The sequence below is a fragment of the Anabas testudineus genome, chromosome 7 (assembly GCF_900324465.2).
Source record: "Anabas testudineus chromosome 7, fAnaTes1.2, whole genome shotgun sequence".
Classification (NCBI taxonomy): Eukaryota; Metazoa; Chordata; class Actinopteri; order Anabantiformes; family Anabantidae; genus Anabas; species Anabas testudineus.
The window spans coordinates 11514141-11531536 of NC_046616.1; the positions used below are offsets into that span (position 1 = coordinate 11514141).

General features: G+C 41.0%; 2 protein-coding genes across 3 annotated transcripts in view; both read right to left on the bottom strand.

Annotated features, from left to right (window-relative positions):
• rerea (arginine-glutamic acid dipeptide (RE) repeats a) overlaps positions 1–6453 on the bottom strand; it is a 117133-nt gene extending 110680 nt beyond the window's left edge. The window contains exon 1 of one of the 2 annotated variants that reach the window (XM_026366991.1): positions 6323–6453. The gene's annotated coding sequence lies outside the window, so the exon portion shown is untranslated. The remainder of the gene's footprint in view (positions 1–6322) is intronic. The other variant, XM_026366990.1, reaches the window with a different exon arrangement.
• Positions 6454–8168: 1715 nt separating this feature from the next.
• On the bottom strand, positions 8169–16663 carry eno1a (enolase 1a, (alpha)). The gene is made up of 12 exons (XM_026368381.1): positions 16518–16663; positions 14167–14261; positions 12408–12503; positions 11848–11906; positions 11375–11444; positions 10681–10814; positions 10303–10525; positions 9710–9907; positions 9165–9366; positions 8973–9081; positions 8835–8893; positions 8169–8681 (listed from the first exon to the last, which is right to left on the bottom strand). The coding sequence occupies exons 2-12, from the start codon at positions 14249–14251 to the stop codon at positions 8618–8620; spliced, it is 1299 nt and encodes a 432-aa protein (XP_026224166.1). The 5' UTR covers positions 14252–14261; positions 16518–16663; the 3' UTR covers positions 8169–8617.
• Positions 16664–17396: the final 733 nt, after the last annotated feature.

Genomic DNA, 17396 nt, shown 5'->3' on the forward strand with positions numbered 1-17396 from the left:
TGTTGACTCCCACTGTATTGCCTTCCTGTCTTCTCATCTTGCTTGCTAATGTTTCTTTCATGAGCCAGCCCACTGCTGGTGACATTATAGCTACAGCACTACCACAACTCCCCAATGGATCGGTGGAATGGTTAGCGTAAAACACAATTAGTCTGGTCCATGTGGCTGCTAGTGGAGGAGGAGCAGGAGAGGTCCCATGTGGTCTTTATAGAGGCCCGCTCTTTTGTTACCTTAAAGATCAAATTGTTGTCATAATAATGGGGCCATTTCAATTCATCCCACTTGAGGTTTTTTTTTTTTGTAAACTACTTCAACAGATCCTTGCATTGTGGAATGACTCTTGGCAAATAAATTGACTAACCTTGGCTGATAACCTAATCAATACCTCCTTCATCATGATTAATGGCTCATAATGGATAATGGGGAAATTTAATGTAAGGGGAGCGTTAGTTCCCCATTTCAGTGCTGAGCCCTATCGATTGGTTATAACCCCCCCCCTTTTTACCAATGGAATGTGATGATAAGAGACCAATGTGTTCAACCTATGTAAACTGAGAGCAGAGAAAATGATTTACTGTGCTTTAGGCGCGTCTCATTCACTGATAGCTCTGTATGCCCGGCCTGACAAGCATTTTCTTGCCTGAGAAATGCAGACACCTTTTACTGAGTAGCGAACAACAACAGCTTGAGGCAACAGATTTATTACAAATTGATCTATTAGATAGCACTGCTGTGCTTCGCTGTTTTCTCCCTTTCTATCTCCCCCCTCTCCCTCCCTCTCTCTGACAGCCTTCCCCTGATGGTAGCTAGAGTGTATCAGAGTGGAAGTGCTACAGTGGCAAATCTAAACCCAATCCTCAGAACTCATTTTCTCTGTGCTGGTTGCTGGAACTGGGGTGCAGAGACAAGATGTCCATTCTTAAACCTAGTCGATCCAGCTCTAAGTCCCAGCACCTCCACTGAAGGCTCAGCAGGCTCAATAGGTGTGCCTAACCTGCAAGGGCGAGCAAGGACACAGTTTACCAGCAGCACCTCTTGAATGTGAGCGCGGAGAGAACCACACTGTCACCAGGGTCATTTCCTTACGGAACCCTGAGCTCACCACTGGCTTGCGTGCCATCTCCATTAAAACATTCGTCACAGGTCTGGGCTCTGCAGTTCTGCAAACAAACTGTGCCTCGTGTGCACAATTACAACATCAGTGCAACACCTCTATTAGTCACAGGACACAGAGCACAATCAGCACACTGTGAAAGGATGTATGAATGATTTGTCTGATCCACAGTGTTGCAATTCAATGTCCTGCATACCCAATATTATACAGAAAAAACATAATGAGCTATTACACCCACTTCAGTTAATGACAGACTTTTTGCCTGGACAATAGACAGCTGTTACTGACAGATCTCTCTATAAAACAAACAATTAAATCTACTGCATCATTTACACTTGCTAATCAATGTGATTCTGATAGATATACAGTGACTAATTACACGGTAGATTTTCACACTTACTGAAGCTAAGCCAGAAAAAAAAAGATAAATTCTCAGTAAAGTCAGTTAATGTTACAATATAATGGGTGCGAAATATCAATGGAAACCTCAACTGGCACTAATGGCAACAGCATATGTTGCAGGGCAGAGGGTTTGCCAGGTTATGTAGCCAATTTAACAACATATATTTGTGCTAAAAATAATTCTGTAAATACTAACAATGACTGTGGATAGAAAACTGCTCAGACTCTATTGTGCTCTTTGCTTTAGTCACCGCCATCTTTCATCTGTGATACAGAAGAAGAAGAAGAGCACAAGAAAGGGGACGGAGTAAACGTCTGCGTTAGTGAAAAAAGGACACGATTTAAAGATGTTGAAATATTCTACAGAGTGTATGTGTCTATATAAACATCTTGAGGCATGCAGCTGCAGGGGGTGTGCGCAGTAAAACACTGGTATGCATTGTTTGTGTTTCTGCACCACTAGCGCCATGCCGTGTCATTACATGAGGCAATCTCTTACCTAATCAACACTGACACACAGAGCAGCAAAGCACTCCTCCTCATCTCTCTCCCCCCTTTCTCTCCCTCTCCTCAGGGGCCAGCCAGCTGATCCTACACCATTTCATTTTCCTCTTTTACTGAGATGGCAAATGGCTGACTGTTATTTTTCAGCTTCAATTCATGCTTTTTGGCACTGTAATTGACTAAGTGCTATTATTAGCCAATCTCGCCCAAATACTAAAAAACTAGGCTATCGTCTGCATGCTGTGGTATGTTTTAACTAATAATTATTGAGACACTTGACAAATCTAAAAATGTGAAAGACCCTTAAATGACACTGACAAAGAAAATCAGCTGTACAGTCACGACTACTTCATGCATTCATTGTTCCAACACTTGCTGTTGCTTCACAACTCTTACAAATGTTTGCCAAGCCTCTATTTCCAGTTTCCACACACTCTATTGTACAATCCCTCATGTACATAAATCACACAGGACACTGAAAATGTGGTGAGTTGCAATACTTAGCAACCTTATAGCCTCAGAGCCACATACAAAACTGAACAAGGAAAATGTGGTGATAAGTTTTCTTCCTTTCTTTGCAGTACCTGCCAACAAGCTGGCAACAACACAGAACACGAATGTGTCTGATTAGTTAAGATGTGACCCAGTAAGACACAGACAGTATTGCATGATGAAGTGAGACCGACTTCACCATGGCTGAGCTCACAGAGAAAGCAGATTTGATCACATCTTGTACATCAAATACCACCAGCAGTATGGAGCAAGACAGCTCACAATTGTTAACACGGATACTATCTCCTTGGCACAATTTTGGAGCTGCGGAGCTAGGCCTGAATCAAACAAAGATGAGATATGATGCAGCATGCTTGGATCTCCTCTTATGAGAGGTGAAGGGAAACTGTCAAAGAACACAAAACACATCCAGCATGTTGCCTCCTCTGACTTGCTGGGATAAGCGAGGAAGAAGAGGAGGGGGGTTGTGCTCGCCTCATTTCTGCCAGTGTGCCCTGTGCGTGTCAGTCCAATATCTTAAAACAACACATGCAAGGCTTTGCTACAGCCAATTACCCAGCTCTTGGCACGGAAACTGAAAAACATCTTCGGAGAACAATAAAGAGAGCTTGGCTTGTTGTGCGTGCTGTCAGTAAGTGCTGACAGATTGTTATTTTTAATGAATATACAGCACTTGAATGGCCCATCAAGAGGTCTTTGAGCGAACATTGCTCCTTTGTTCAGAGCATTAATTTTCTATGTAACAGCCAGATATCTTGCAATGCCATTGATATCAAGCACTTAAAGAAAAAAAGCTAAATAATTTTATCCACTTGCTTTATTATTGTCCACTGCCTCCTCTTTGCAGTGGCTATGCATAGTCATTAGGATATAAATACAAGGCAACGCACTTACTTGATTACAAATCTCATGTTTAAAGATGCTTGATTACACATAATTTCCTGTGTTGATTCTGGAAAGCAGACGTTCCAGTGCTTACATGCCTCTCCTGCCAACATAATTTCATAATTTCAGTGTATATGAAATCCCTAAGCAAAACAGTCTCGAACAAAACAATACATCAGCCTAATCACCTTTCTTTGAAACACAATAGCCTTGCTGAAAGTAAAATGAGTCTTTTAGCATACGGACGAGCCACACCAATGACAGGTTACAACAATGCAACACAATGCCTCAGTATGCAGCACAAGATAGCACCGACACTTCTCAGAGAGAATCATCTTTCATGGCAATTCATGGGGAAGAAAAAAATGTAGTGATGGCATCTGTGTGAAAAACAGCAAGATGCCATTCAAATGCAGCCTGTAAACACTCCTGAGTATATGTATTGACAAATCTTCCAACAAAGAGGTGTCAGAACATGGTGAAAAGGGATTTTCCTTAACATTGTCTGGCCTTCCATTTGCCACATATTACTCAGAGAGAGCTGCCATTACTCAAACACACATTAGTCATTAAGGGAAAATAGCAGGGTTATTACACTTCTCTTATCATTACTCTGCTGCTACTACAGCCAGCAAGCTAGATTAACATTCGATAGACGGGGTGTGTCATTGGATATGTGATTCAAAGTAATTTTACCCACTGCTGCTCTCGAGATGCCATTCAAATTGAAACATTATAAACACTGACCTACTCTGACCCCTGAGCTAACCAGATAATGTGGATTAAAATGGACTTTGCACATTTATACAAAAAAGCCACATAAAAGACGTCAAACTAACATGAAAGAAACAAACAAAATACAAAAATTGAACACTACATGTTCTGTTTTAATTCATTTTAAATTATCCTCTTGGCTGAACTTAAAGAATTCTCTTTCTACACAAACTGTAAACCAATCATTAAGGTGATTTTCTGTCAGAGTTATGCTAAAGTAGTAATCAACGTATAGCCTGTAATGGCAGACCTCTGTAACCTAACGTAGCAAGTTTATAGTCTAAGTGGTAGTTAAAGAAAATCTAAATCACGACCATTAAGCTGCGAGCCGAAGTAAAAACAACTAAAACATCAGATATGCTTATGTGCAAGACCTGTGTACCTAAAAGAACTTATCAGGGTGCTTCTTTAATCACACACTGCAATGACTTGATATTCATGTGGGAAATGCGCAGTGAAACCTAAAGTCTGACTGAATTGTGTATCGTTATCAAAAACAAAAAGCGATTAATCTTTTCATTGTATTAATCAAGTCATGAGGTAAAAATAATGCAGTAGTATTCCTCACAAAATATGTCTGACCATATGGATGCATGTTTTCTTACCAAACCCTCCGTTACTAAACCATAACAGACGTCACAGATGTTAGCAATGTGCAAATGAACTTTGTTTTCAGTTCACTGACTTCTCTTTTCAGAGTCATGTTATTATCAGGGTGCCTGAACAGGTGGCAAGGACTAAACAGGCAGTTCGAGTAACAAAACATGTCCATGTTAGGTTGTTTAAAGTCATTCAAATATAATATGGTATTAAATAAATGTGTGTTTAACAATGCAGCACTGTCAACATCATTATTCTTACTATTAGTAAAGATTTCCTAATACCCAGCACTTTGACAACTTTGACAAATGCAGGCTTTGTTGTCAACAGTGAGTTATGTTTTTTTCACTGTACTGAAAATAGCTTTGCATTTATGGGAGGAAAACAATGTTTCTACTCCTTTGATCATTGTGCAGAGTGTATATTCATTAGTTCTGGTGAGGTCCACAATTGTGCAAGGCTACATAGTCTGTAAGCCACAAGAAAGTGAACCAGTCAGGAGTGAGTCATAAGCACTCAATAAAAATAAATCACATGCTTTCAATAGCTCTGTCTTTTTACGCTACAGATATTAAAAAGGACATAAACCATCTTGAGGATCAGTTTTGGTTTAAAGGACACGTTGTGAATGAGTGCTGCTGTTAAAGAAAGTCACTGAACTATCTTTTGTTTACTATTTTCAAACACACACTTCATAACTTACTAACCACACACAAAAAAAGGCACAAACCTGGAAAATATGTCTGTACTTGATCACCACTACCTTCTACCCAACAATTATTAATAGTTGTTGAACTACTCTGCCAGCGAGAACACTTAATGCCAATTACAATGGTTTTATTTGTTGACACACTTGTCAAGCAATGCATCTTTGTTTCCAAACAACTATGTGAGTGCGCCGCTATCAGGTGTTAGCTTTATTTAAAACCAAGCCAGGACAAACTCGTGAATAATCTCAAAGTGTAGTCCAAATAACAATTATTGAGCACAATACAAACACACAAAGACACAAAGTTAGCTTCGCCGGCTAACGTTCCCCTAAGCTAATGACAATAGCTGAACGGGCTCCGACTACTCCCTGCAACACAGACACCACACAGTGTAAATAAAATGGCAAAACGCTTGCTATAAGGTGTTGCGAGGTTAGGTGCATGTTAGAAACCAAAAGGCGTTTCATAAAATCAAGTTGTGTTGTGTGTATTGCATGTGCTCCGTGCTAACCGGTGTCAACGAGCTGTATGTATCCAGACATTACACTAATCTTAGCTGGCAATCCCAATCAGTGCTAGTCACTGGCGCTAGCCGCTAACGTTAGTTCATGGTAACCAGCAACAGCAAGGGGCAAACAAGTCTGTCGGCTAACTAGCTAGCTGATGCTAATAGGCAAATTAGCCAAATAGCTAGCAAGCAAGGGTGTACGTTAACAGCCCAACGTTCACAAACTAACCCTTCATATTTGTCATTTCTTTCCTGTTTGCTAATAAACGTCAAAGGTAAAGAATGCGACTGGTGGAAGCTCACAGCACTTACCTTAAAGAGCTTGATCTACAACATCTGTGATTTGTTTGATGAGAGACTGCAACAACAAACAATAGCAGCAGCAGCAGCAGCAGCAGGGGCAATTAGCCAACGTTAGTTAGCCAAGTGTCGCCACTACAGAGAGTAGCACAACAGCTGCAATGCCACCTGTGTGTCGTTTCTTATGGAGCTATCACGGAGCGGACCCGTTTTGATTTAATGCTGTCATAAATGATGGACTTGAGAATAAAGAGGGAGTAATCGTTGCCGGGATGCTCAGACTAGTGTGTGAGAGGCACTCAGCATGACAGCATCCTTCTTCATCTTAGGGTGAGAACAGTCGGGGGGTTCTCAAAGTTCAACCGGTAAAATATCGTCACCCACTGGCCAAAGCCGGGAACATCCACCGAGAGAGACCTCCGGGGGTCCACAGGGTGTAATGTCATCCCTTTAAACCTGGGACACTGTCAGGACGAGACTTAGGTTCATTAAAAATACAATAAATACAAATATACACAGTTTATACACAGAAACAGAAACTTCCTTCCGGATAATTATCACACTTGAATAGAATAGAACAGTTATTTTGTGAGAAAGCAGCAGGATCCCACTTTATGATCATTTTTCTATTTCATTAAGACGTAAATAATGACTGGGAAAAGTTAAATTCACCTGTGAGGTGGAAACACAACTTACTCTTCATTGAAGTCATGTGTTTATACCAGTTGAATATTACAGTGCCGGTGCACTAGTCCTGCTTTCATTTAAAATGTCTAATAAACAGACTCACATGAACTATTAAATTAAATAACTAGTTCTTCTATTAAGACCTATTATTATAAAAAACTCCCTCTCTATCGTGGCCTCTTCGGTTGTTTTCAGTTTATAACTTGTATTAATATTTGCAATAAAACATCTACAAAACATGTCTTTAAGGAGCTTAATAAGTGAAACTTTCAGATGTTGAGGAGGAAAACATTTTGGTTTTATCTTGTCTGCATGTAACTCGATAGGTGTACTGTAGAGATCCGACCACTAGATGGCGCAGATCACAAAGCAAAGAAAAAACAACATTGCAACCTTTAAAAAAGTCTGTAAAAAGTATTGCATAGAGTGTAATTCATGCTATAATAGTTACAGGTCACCCACATTTACACCCTTAGATGTTCAACAAGTTCAGCAAAGAATTTGCTCAGTTATTATGTTGCTATATGAAACCTACAAGCGACTGTAACTTCTGATGGACAGTGTCTTTGTTCGAGTGATTTGTAACACATCTCCTTGGTGATGGCTAAACAATAGAGGCAGGTTCAGACAGGGCTCACACAAAGTGAACTGTGAGGCACAGACCCAGCTCGCAATCCCCTGAGGTACCATACCACTGGTGAATAGAGCCTCATTTATCTTGGCGCAGCTCAGTACAAAAGGAGTTCACATACGGCTTCCTGATTCTTTCACCCAGGGGTACAGAAATGGTGTCCCAGAGCACCGAGCTCATGTTTCTGCCTCTCTGTGGCACTCAGATTACATCAGACACCTCAAACAGACAGGAGCAGTGACTGAGGAGGGGGCCTTTTATACAAGACGCCTTCTTTATCTGCGAGAAAGTTATGAATTTTTAATGATTTGCGATTATAACCCAGTTCAACTCGACTGTAATCATCATGAGCTGTGGCAAGCAAATAACTATTGAAGCTCATCCTCATCTCTTTGAGTTTCATCTTTGTTTAGTCCCTTGGGTTTCAGTCACAGATTAAATCATCATGCTTTGAATTTATATGAGAATTGCCACATAAAATAAAACGACAACCACTTGAATTGAAGCTTTTGAGTGTGCATAAAAACAAATCACACAACATTTCAAACTATATTGTTTATTACATATTTCTGCCAACAATTAGAGCAACACTAGACCTTGTCAGATGCGATACATTGCACATATAGTACTCTTACCACTACTCGACGCAGAGCCATACTAACTTACAGTAGCTCAAATACTCAGTAGAGGACCAGGAATCACTACAGCTCACAAAAAACTAAACAAATTCTCACACAGCTACACAGACACAAAACATAGGGACCAGCACTATTGGGGAGCGAAAGCATCGTTTGAGGATGAGCTGAACTGTGGTTGTAGTATCACGCACTGTAGCTTTTCCACGCCACAGACCACAGACTTGGACCTTGGATTTCGGCAGTTTTCTCTCCAACTTCTCTCCAGACAGGGCAGGCGACCTAGCGTGGCGTATATGTGTGAGGGTTATTTATGAGCAATGAACACACGGAGGTCCAAGAAGGAACACCTGCTCAGATGGGGTGTCTGAAGTTCTGGCCGGCAAAGCGAGCCTTTTCGCCAAGCTCCTCTTCAATCCTGAGTGAGAATGGTGACACTTTGTTAAGGTGGACGGAGCCTTTAGCAGTGAAAAACACAACTCAAACCGTTATAACAAAGAGCTCCTCAGCTGTACAGATGTAACACAGCTTCTATTTCACTATGATAAGTACTTTTTTGAACCACACTCACCTGAGCAGCTGGTTGTACTTGGCCAAACGCTCAGATCGGCAAGGTGCACCTGTCTTGATCTGGGAAGCGAATTTAAAAACAACGTAAGACCAATCGAAAGGAAACAACCAGAGCACAAATTTATTTGTACGGTTTTACCTGTCCAGTGCAGAGACCAACCACCAGATCAGCGATGAAGGTGTCCTCTGTCTCTCCGGAGCGGTGGCTGACCATCACACCCCAGCCGTTGCTCTGGGCCATCTTGCAGCTAAAAGAAAATATACGCGTGAGCCACAGAAAGCAGCTGTTCCTCTCTTTACTGTCTTGGTATTTGGTTTGCTGGACACTCACGCCTGCAGGGACTCTGTGACTGAGCCGATCTGGTTAACCTTCAGCAGCAGGCAGTTGCAGGCCTTTTCGGTCACAGCCTTAGAAATGCGTTTGGGGTTGGTGACAGTGAGGTCATCACCCACAACCTGGATGTTGGTGCTGGCTGTAAAGTTGGACCATGCCTGCCAGTCATCCTGGTCAAAGGGATCCTCAATGGACACCACTGTTAGAGCAGGAAGAAGGATATGTTATGACCAAGAAAGCACATCTGCATTTTAATCTTAATCCTGCAGTTACATTTCTTTGCCACTTGGGGGCAGTGGAAACAAACCGCTGAGTGTTTACCAGCTACTTGAAAACTGACAGTAATGTGCAGCGAGTTTTTAGATCTTTTCCAATGAAAAAGCTGCTTGTTATTAAAGTGAAACAAATAAACGCATGCAGTTATGTTAATGTGTGTAGCTGTACTGGCCCTGGAGACAAAATAACTCCAATAATAATTAATGATAATAATAATACTATCCTCTATGCTTTGCCTTCCTGCTGTAATGAATTTGAAAACCCACCGGGATAATCTTTGACAAAGCCCTTGTAGATGTCAGCCAGCTTGTCAGGGGAGATGTAGCGGGCAGGGTCGTCAGGAGACTTGAAGTCCAGGTCGTATTTTCCTTCTTTGTAGAACTCGGAGGCAGCCACATCCATGCCAATAACAATCTTATCTGTGTATCCGGCCTTGCCGATGGCATTCTTCAGCAGCTCCAGAGCTGAGACAAAAACACTACGATTAAAATGTGTCGCGAGTTGCTAATAACAAAAAAATCAATAAAAACCATTCACTTTTTACAAATGAGTCCTGGCTGAACACTCTGCTCTACTGGGGCATCTGCCATATCAGCAGCTTGAACTGACACAGGAGTCAGAACCTGGCAGTCAATGCTTACAGGACTGAGTAAAGGCTTAATTTAGAAACCTAATGTCAGCCTGAGACTGACATAAGTGAAGTGCTTTGCTAGCCTGTGTCTATTTTTACTGTAGACACTCTTCTACAGTAATACACAAAAAAAAAAAAAGCTTCAGGTGAGTAATTCTCCATCTAATCTGTTGGCCTGTAATGATGCTTTTACTAGTAAAGAGGAGTTATGTCTTCGTTTCCTCTCACCTTCCTTGTTCTCCAGGATGTTGGGTGCGAAGCCTCCCTCGTCTCCTACATTGGTGGCGTCCTTGCCATACTTGTCCTTGATGACATTCTTCAGGTTGTGGTAGACCTCAGCACCAATACGCATGGCCTCCTTGAAGCTACTGGCACCTACAGGCAGAATCATGAACTCCTGCATAGCCAGCTTGTTGCCTGCATGGGAGCCTCCATTGATGACATTGAAAGCCTGACGAGAAGCAGAGAGGATCCACTTTAGTCTTAATGGAATCACATCTGAATAAACGATCATTTGGATCAGAAGTTAATGGTAAATGTCTGTTAAACCGACTAAGACTCTCTAAAATGCCTACATAAATGAGGTAAATGCACTATTATGCTTACAGGGACTGGAAGGATGACTTCGGGGTTTCCAGCGAGGTCGGCAATATGGCGATACAGGGGAACGCCCTTCTCTGCTGCACCAGCCTTGCACACAGCCAGGGAGACGCCCAGGATGGCATTAGCACCAAACTTAGCTGAGATAGGACAGATGCACATATTTCAATATATATCACCATTTGAAAATTGATTTAAGGGGAAAATCCATAACACATTCTTGAAATGTTCTAACAAACCTTTCTAATGTGCAAACTGCTAATGTTTGTGTGGTAATAATGGTTTCGTCATCGTTTTAAAAGGAGCAATATAACTTTAACAGTGAAAATGCAACTCAGGATCTGAAATCTCCCTTTTGTTCATTCATTCAATCTGTGTGAGTGAGTCTAACTCAGTTTTCTCCTCAGTGAGCACTAAACAGATGTCTGACTTTCATTAATCATCAATTCATTGTTCATTTTTTGACAGTGCTTGCTGTACAGCTGCACCATAATAAGTTGTACATGCTAAATACGGTGTTTTGTTGAAACATTGATGTATACTGGATCATTTTCAGACTCAGACTGGCGTTTGGAAGAGGATCAATATCATAATATCAACATATAATATAATATATAATATCAAGATATACTGCAGTTTCTGAAACAAAAAGTAAAGTAACTAAAGTAACTAAACTAAAGTAGCTAAAGTAGCATCTTACACTTGTTTTCTGTGCCATCCATGTCCAACATCAGCTTGTCAATCTTCTCCTGCTCCAGAACACTCACATCCTGGATTAAACATAACATGACAAGTTGTATTGTGCTTTTATAGACAAGAGCTTAAATAGGTTTTATTGTAACTCATAAATTCAGAAGAACACGCTGCAGTGCTGTTAGAATAACAAAAGCATCTCAGAATATTACTACGAAAAATCAAATGCAACAGTATGACACTTCAAATATCATGTTAAATATAAATTAGTTAAAAATGTTGTTAATCTAAAATGTTAAGAGGAAAGCTCAACATGTCAGTTAGGATTATACAATATTCCCATATTCTACCTCCTCCTCTATTGCAGAATTAATTAGAATTAATATATATGTATATTTTAATGTACATAGAATAAACTTAATGAATTTGAGACCTGACTACAGCACACATTAATATTAGTCAAACAATAAATGGTCCTACCTTGCTAACCAGTGCAGGTGCAATTGTTTTATTGATATGATCAACAGCTTTTGAGACACCTGCAAGGGACAAGCAGACCATGACTGACCCAGACAGAAGACGACCATGCAGAGCAGGCGAGGCAGATGACTACAGAACACCCCATCCAAACTTATGAGGAGGCCATTTTGAAAAATAAAGTATTATTTTGCGATCATGAGGAAGACTGTCATAACATGAGAGACCTAGGACCATCAATGATTACTCTGTTTAGATCTGTGGACATCTGTTAGTGCCTGCCAAGGTTAGTTTCCAAAGGCAAACCCATTCCTCGTGCACCATCCAGTTATTGCACACTATATTTACCTGGTTACACAATGCAGGGGCCAAGAATTCATTTATATATTTAACAGCTCTTTTGACTCCTAACAGAAGGAACAGAGATGAAGGAATCGGAAATGAAGCAATCAGAGAAGAGGACAGACAAGAGAACTTGTGATAGTGTTGAAATGGCAAGAAAGATGAGAAAAGAATTGAAGTAACAAGATGTTTTAGAGGAGGACGCAATGAAGACATTTTACCTTTGCCCAGGTAGCGTGTTTTGTCATTGTCACGGAGCTCCAGAGCCTCATAGATGCCAGTGGAAGCACCGCTGGGTACCGCAGCCCTGAAAAGACCTTGAAGACACAGGATATTTTGCAATAGTCAGTTCTCTGTGCTGTGTCATGTCCAAAAACTGTGCAAACAACATTAGATAAATGTGTTAATGTGATGTTACCAGAACCTTTACCATGACAACCAACATATTTGGCTGTGATTACTATGATTTTTTATACTGCAAATACTAGAAAGGCTTTAATAGAGTATGTATTCAAGTACTACAGCGATGAAGCTCAGCTTGCACAGCTGAGTTGTCTGTTGTTTTTCTTTGCACAGAATAATAAAGCTTGTGTGGAGGAAAGTGTGTTGCAGATGGCTGTGACGTAACAGGGGATGACAGGCAGCCTACTGAGCATGTGCAGTTTATCTGTGGCAGAATATCAAGACACACCCATACATAAGGGGAAGGCCATTTTGGATTCACCCAAGTGAAGAGAAATTTGGGATGAGCAAAAATCTATTCAGTTTGCTCAGTAGACCGGCAGAGAGGGTGCAAGTCTGAGTGGACTAATTGCTCAGGACAAGAGGACAGAACCACTGTCTGGGTCATGGGTTCAGGCTCAACAAATCATCTGCATCAAGACATCACCTACAGTAGCTGCAAATAGGGACTATGAAGGTAGACACATAGATCATATTTTGATTTTTGTGCTACTAACACCCTCATACAGAGCTGCTGATGTTACAGAGGTCTTAGGTTAGGCCAGTTTTCTAATATGCCTGTGACATAAGCATAATCTGGTTATGTAACAGAGTAGTACTATGACAGACATGCAAGTGCAGCACACTTGCTTTGGTCTGTGCTGTTAATGATGTCAAAACATTCCTGGTGGACTTAAAGGGAAATCTTGCCCAAAAAAGGAATAAAGGTGCCATTTACATGAAATGGAGCACTTAGCAAATTTAAGCAGTGTAGCCTAGTCCCCTCACTTCCATGTCAGTGCTCATTCAGGTTGCTTCATTAACATTCTTAGGACATTACATTGGGTTGAGCTGCTTCTTTGTTTAAGCCCTCAAAACAGCAGAGCTCGCCAACACACTTCAATCACACTCCGGCCATTAGTTAATTGAATAAGTGATATGAAATGTAGGCATACGTGTCAGACAGTGCAGACTTTTGATGCTGTATGACCAGCAGCATTATTATGTAATCTAGCATACAATTACTTCGGGGGAAACATGCTATGGATTCTGTTTACTAGACACTTCAACCTTGCAAGTAATATCTTAACTCAGCTTATAGGTTTCCCAGATGGACCTACTGTATAAGCATGTATGAGCTTCCAAACAGGAACCGTTACAGTAACGGAGTGCAGTAGAGGAAGTGTGATATTACAGGAGCTATTTTCACACATTCACCATCTGATCTCATCTACTCGAAGCCAGGGTGGATACACTGACTATCCCAAGCTACACCTTAACTTGTTTTCACTCACTGTGTTAGACACACAAAGTAATAATTAATTAAACTTTTAATGAATATGATGTTCTGCTGCAGCATTACATATAATAGTGACTGACTGTATGTTTTAATTTAATGGATGACTTGAAATAATCTGTTAAACAAAATGTAGAGGTTGAACAAATGTGATTTGAATCCAAAAAGCCAGTACTGCCATCCTTATGCCATAGTTTTTAAACTTAAACAGCACATTAAAACAAATACTAAGAATACAGTACCTTTCTTGGTGTACAGATCAACCTCCACAGTGGGGTTGCCACGGGAGTCAAAAATCTCACGAGCGTGGATCTTCAGGATGGACATGGTTCTGGATCTGCAGATGAAAGAGATGAAAGAGTCAACAGAACTGTTCCTCATGCCATGCAGGCAGATGCTGGTTACCTTGTTCTCTTACTTACTGAATTAAAGCTTCAACTGAAGCTGTGAATTTGAATGAAGCTCTAACGACAACGTTAGGAAAAATTAATGCAATTAAGTTGTTGGAGACAGAACAATAAACCACCTCCTGGAGTCTGTAATTAAGTGGATGTATGGGCCATGCTCACCACTTGTACCCACTGATGTGGGCTGGCCTTGATAGCAGAGACGTGAGTCACTGAAAGGTGTGGCTTATGCAGCAAAAAAAAAAAAAAAAAAAAAAAAAAAATCTGGTCCTTCAACTTTACTGAATATACCAGATTACAAAAGAGCATTGCAAAATTCTTGCAAAACGGTTGAGAGCACTACTGTTAAACAGACTCTTAAATATAATGAAAGGTAACCATAGGAAACAATGAGAAAGTGACTTGGCACAATACACGTTTGGCTTCTTTTTGTCCAGGTATCACTGTACTAATATGTGTTATAGGACTTTATCTGAAGACTGAATTCCAGTAGCGGAGGTCAGAGAAGGTTTGAGCCAGGCTGTCTGGCTATGATGCCTGAGGCCTATTGATTTTCATTTGTTTTATCTAACTTGCCCTGAACCCATGCACTAACTCACTCATCTATCCACTCTGAATGCATGAGTGAACTCCCAGCAAAGCCAACAAAGCTACGTTTTGATGTCAGCTGCAGCAGAACCAATGGAAAATTTTTGTAACAGCACCTCTGCCCTGTCTGTGGAAACTTGCCACTTAGCTGATCTGTAGCCTATTGTACAACATACAGCATCAAACGTCTGGTCAGATGTATTGTCCAGTTTGATTAGAGAGGTCCTGATTTTAATAAAATGGCTATTCTGTCTGTTCACATAGAATAACTTATGAATAATGCTTTAAAAAAAAGTGCTAGTGAAAACTACACCAATCTGATACTGGAGCTAACCCTCAGAAATTAAACCACCCTAGTGACCTTGATGATAACAGAAACAACAGTGTAAGATGGATATATTTATAGACATTGAATAAGAAACCTTTAGTCAATCAAGGCATTCAATTCCACGTATATTGCTAATCCATTAATCGTTAAAATTATTTTTCTAGCAATAATGTTTTCAATTCTTGACCTTCAGCGACTGTAGCCATGGATATCATTATGTAATTAGTTGCATGTTGTCATCATAAAAAGAACATCTGGATTTTGACATAAAATGATCTAAAATGAATTTAAAATGTCTCAGCATTACTCTAAGATGTGTTTTTTTGCTGCCTCATCATCACAAACACAAGAGAGCAAATAGGTAAACTGGTAGAACAAAATGGCAGCCAGAGATAAATAAATAATTCAGAATTGATACCTGATATGTTTTGTGAGCAGTGGCTCTGAAAATTAGGATTAATCCTGTGTTGGACTACATCAGAGAACACCAGGAAGACATGAATGTGTATTTAATAATCACTTTACTGGATCATTTATGAGTACACCTTTAAAACTGCAGTAAGAGACTTGGAGTCTGCTGAATGAGTTGTTGAAAGCACATGTTCTTCTGAGGGTCTGTTGAGTAGAGAAATGACTAACAATGACTGAAAAGGAGACACAGACGCTTGTGTAACCTGACTACATGCAGTCATTTTCCTTTTTCCGGTAGACACTCCCACAAGTCCGCTGCAAGCAACTGGTAGCTGACTCACAACCTGGACCAGGATGTGTAGCCTGTGGTGGGGTTTGTCAAACCAGCACATTTGAGTCTTTGAACAAAATAAATCCCACCAACAAATGGGAAAGACTGCTGCAGGTTGTAGCTGCAACTTGACGCCCCTTCCCCACACACACACACACACACACACACACACACACACACACACACTGCAGCTCTAAATGGACTGACAGCTCGCCAGCTGACGGATGGGTTAAAAATAGACGGTGGGCTACAAAATCCTCCATAGAGTCAGCTACAAAACCATCAACCGATCAACTGAGAGTTAAATGAGCGTTTAGAAAATCAGAAATACGTTATTAAAGTAGCAGCTAGCACAAGGACAACATGGAGGTGACCATCGAGGATGAAAACAGCATGAATACAGCTGTAACAGCAGGAAAGTAGTTGATATTAAAGTGGGCTGTGTTAGGATGATGTCTTATATCTTAGAAGTCAGTGTCATGTCATATCTTTTTGGATAAAAAAGCAGAAACCCAGGCTTTAACTCACCTTTCGGCCTAACTGTGTGCAGGGACGGTGCTGTCTCTCTCGTGCGTGCAGGCAGAGAAGGCGCTCGCGACGCTCCGGTCTCGATAAAGGCACGAAACCAGGAAGAACCGGAGAACCGGAGCCACGCGATTGGCTGGGACGGACTCACGAGGCAGACGACTGCGAGGAGGGACGCACGTTCGCCCGAGCACGAGCCCGACATCCCCCTGTTGAGCACGAGAAAGATGCGAATTTATTTTTTATTGTTTTTTAATAAACGTGTGAATGAGCAGAGGGCTTTAATGTGTTTTTTTTTAATTATTTCAAATCATTTAGTTTGAGGTGGATGATGGGAAATGAAGTGCACGGTGGAGATGTGGATGAAAGGGCCAGTGTGCGGAAAGATGACGCAGAGATGAGTACGTGCAGAGCAGCAGGCAGGGGTTTCCAGCGCGGTGCTTCGGTATTAGTCACGTTTGTTGGCACTGACTTTTCTTTCCCCACCATGGATTCTGCAGAAAGTATGTCACCGATGAGGTGGAGAGGGGCGCTAACCCACAGTGGCCACATGTCAAGAGCGATGGATGGAAAATGAATGGAGCCGTTCTTCCAGAGCATTTTAATAACACACAAAATGTCCAGTCATCATCGTGCTTCTGATAAAATGTGATGCTTTTATTATTTTTTATTCATACATTTGAATGTTTTATGTTATTATTCCCCTGATTATCTTAAGTCACCATGAAACCCATGAGTAACACAATGCGGAAATACTTAGAGTTGCATGAGTAGCAGCAGCAGCAGCTCCATGTAGAAATTGCATTTATTCAAAACATGAGTGAACAGTGGGTTTCCCCTGAGCTGCCACAGGTGCCGGGGTTTCTGCAGCTGCGCAGTGCG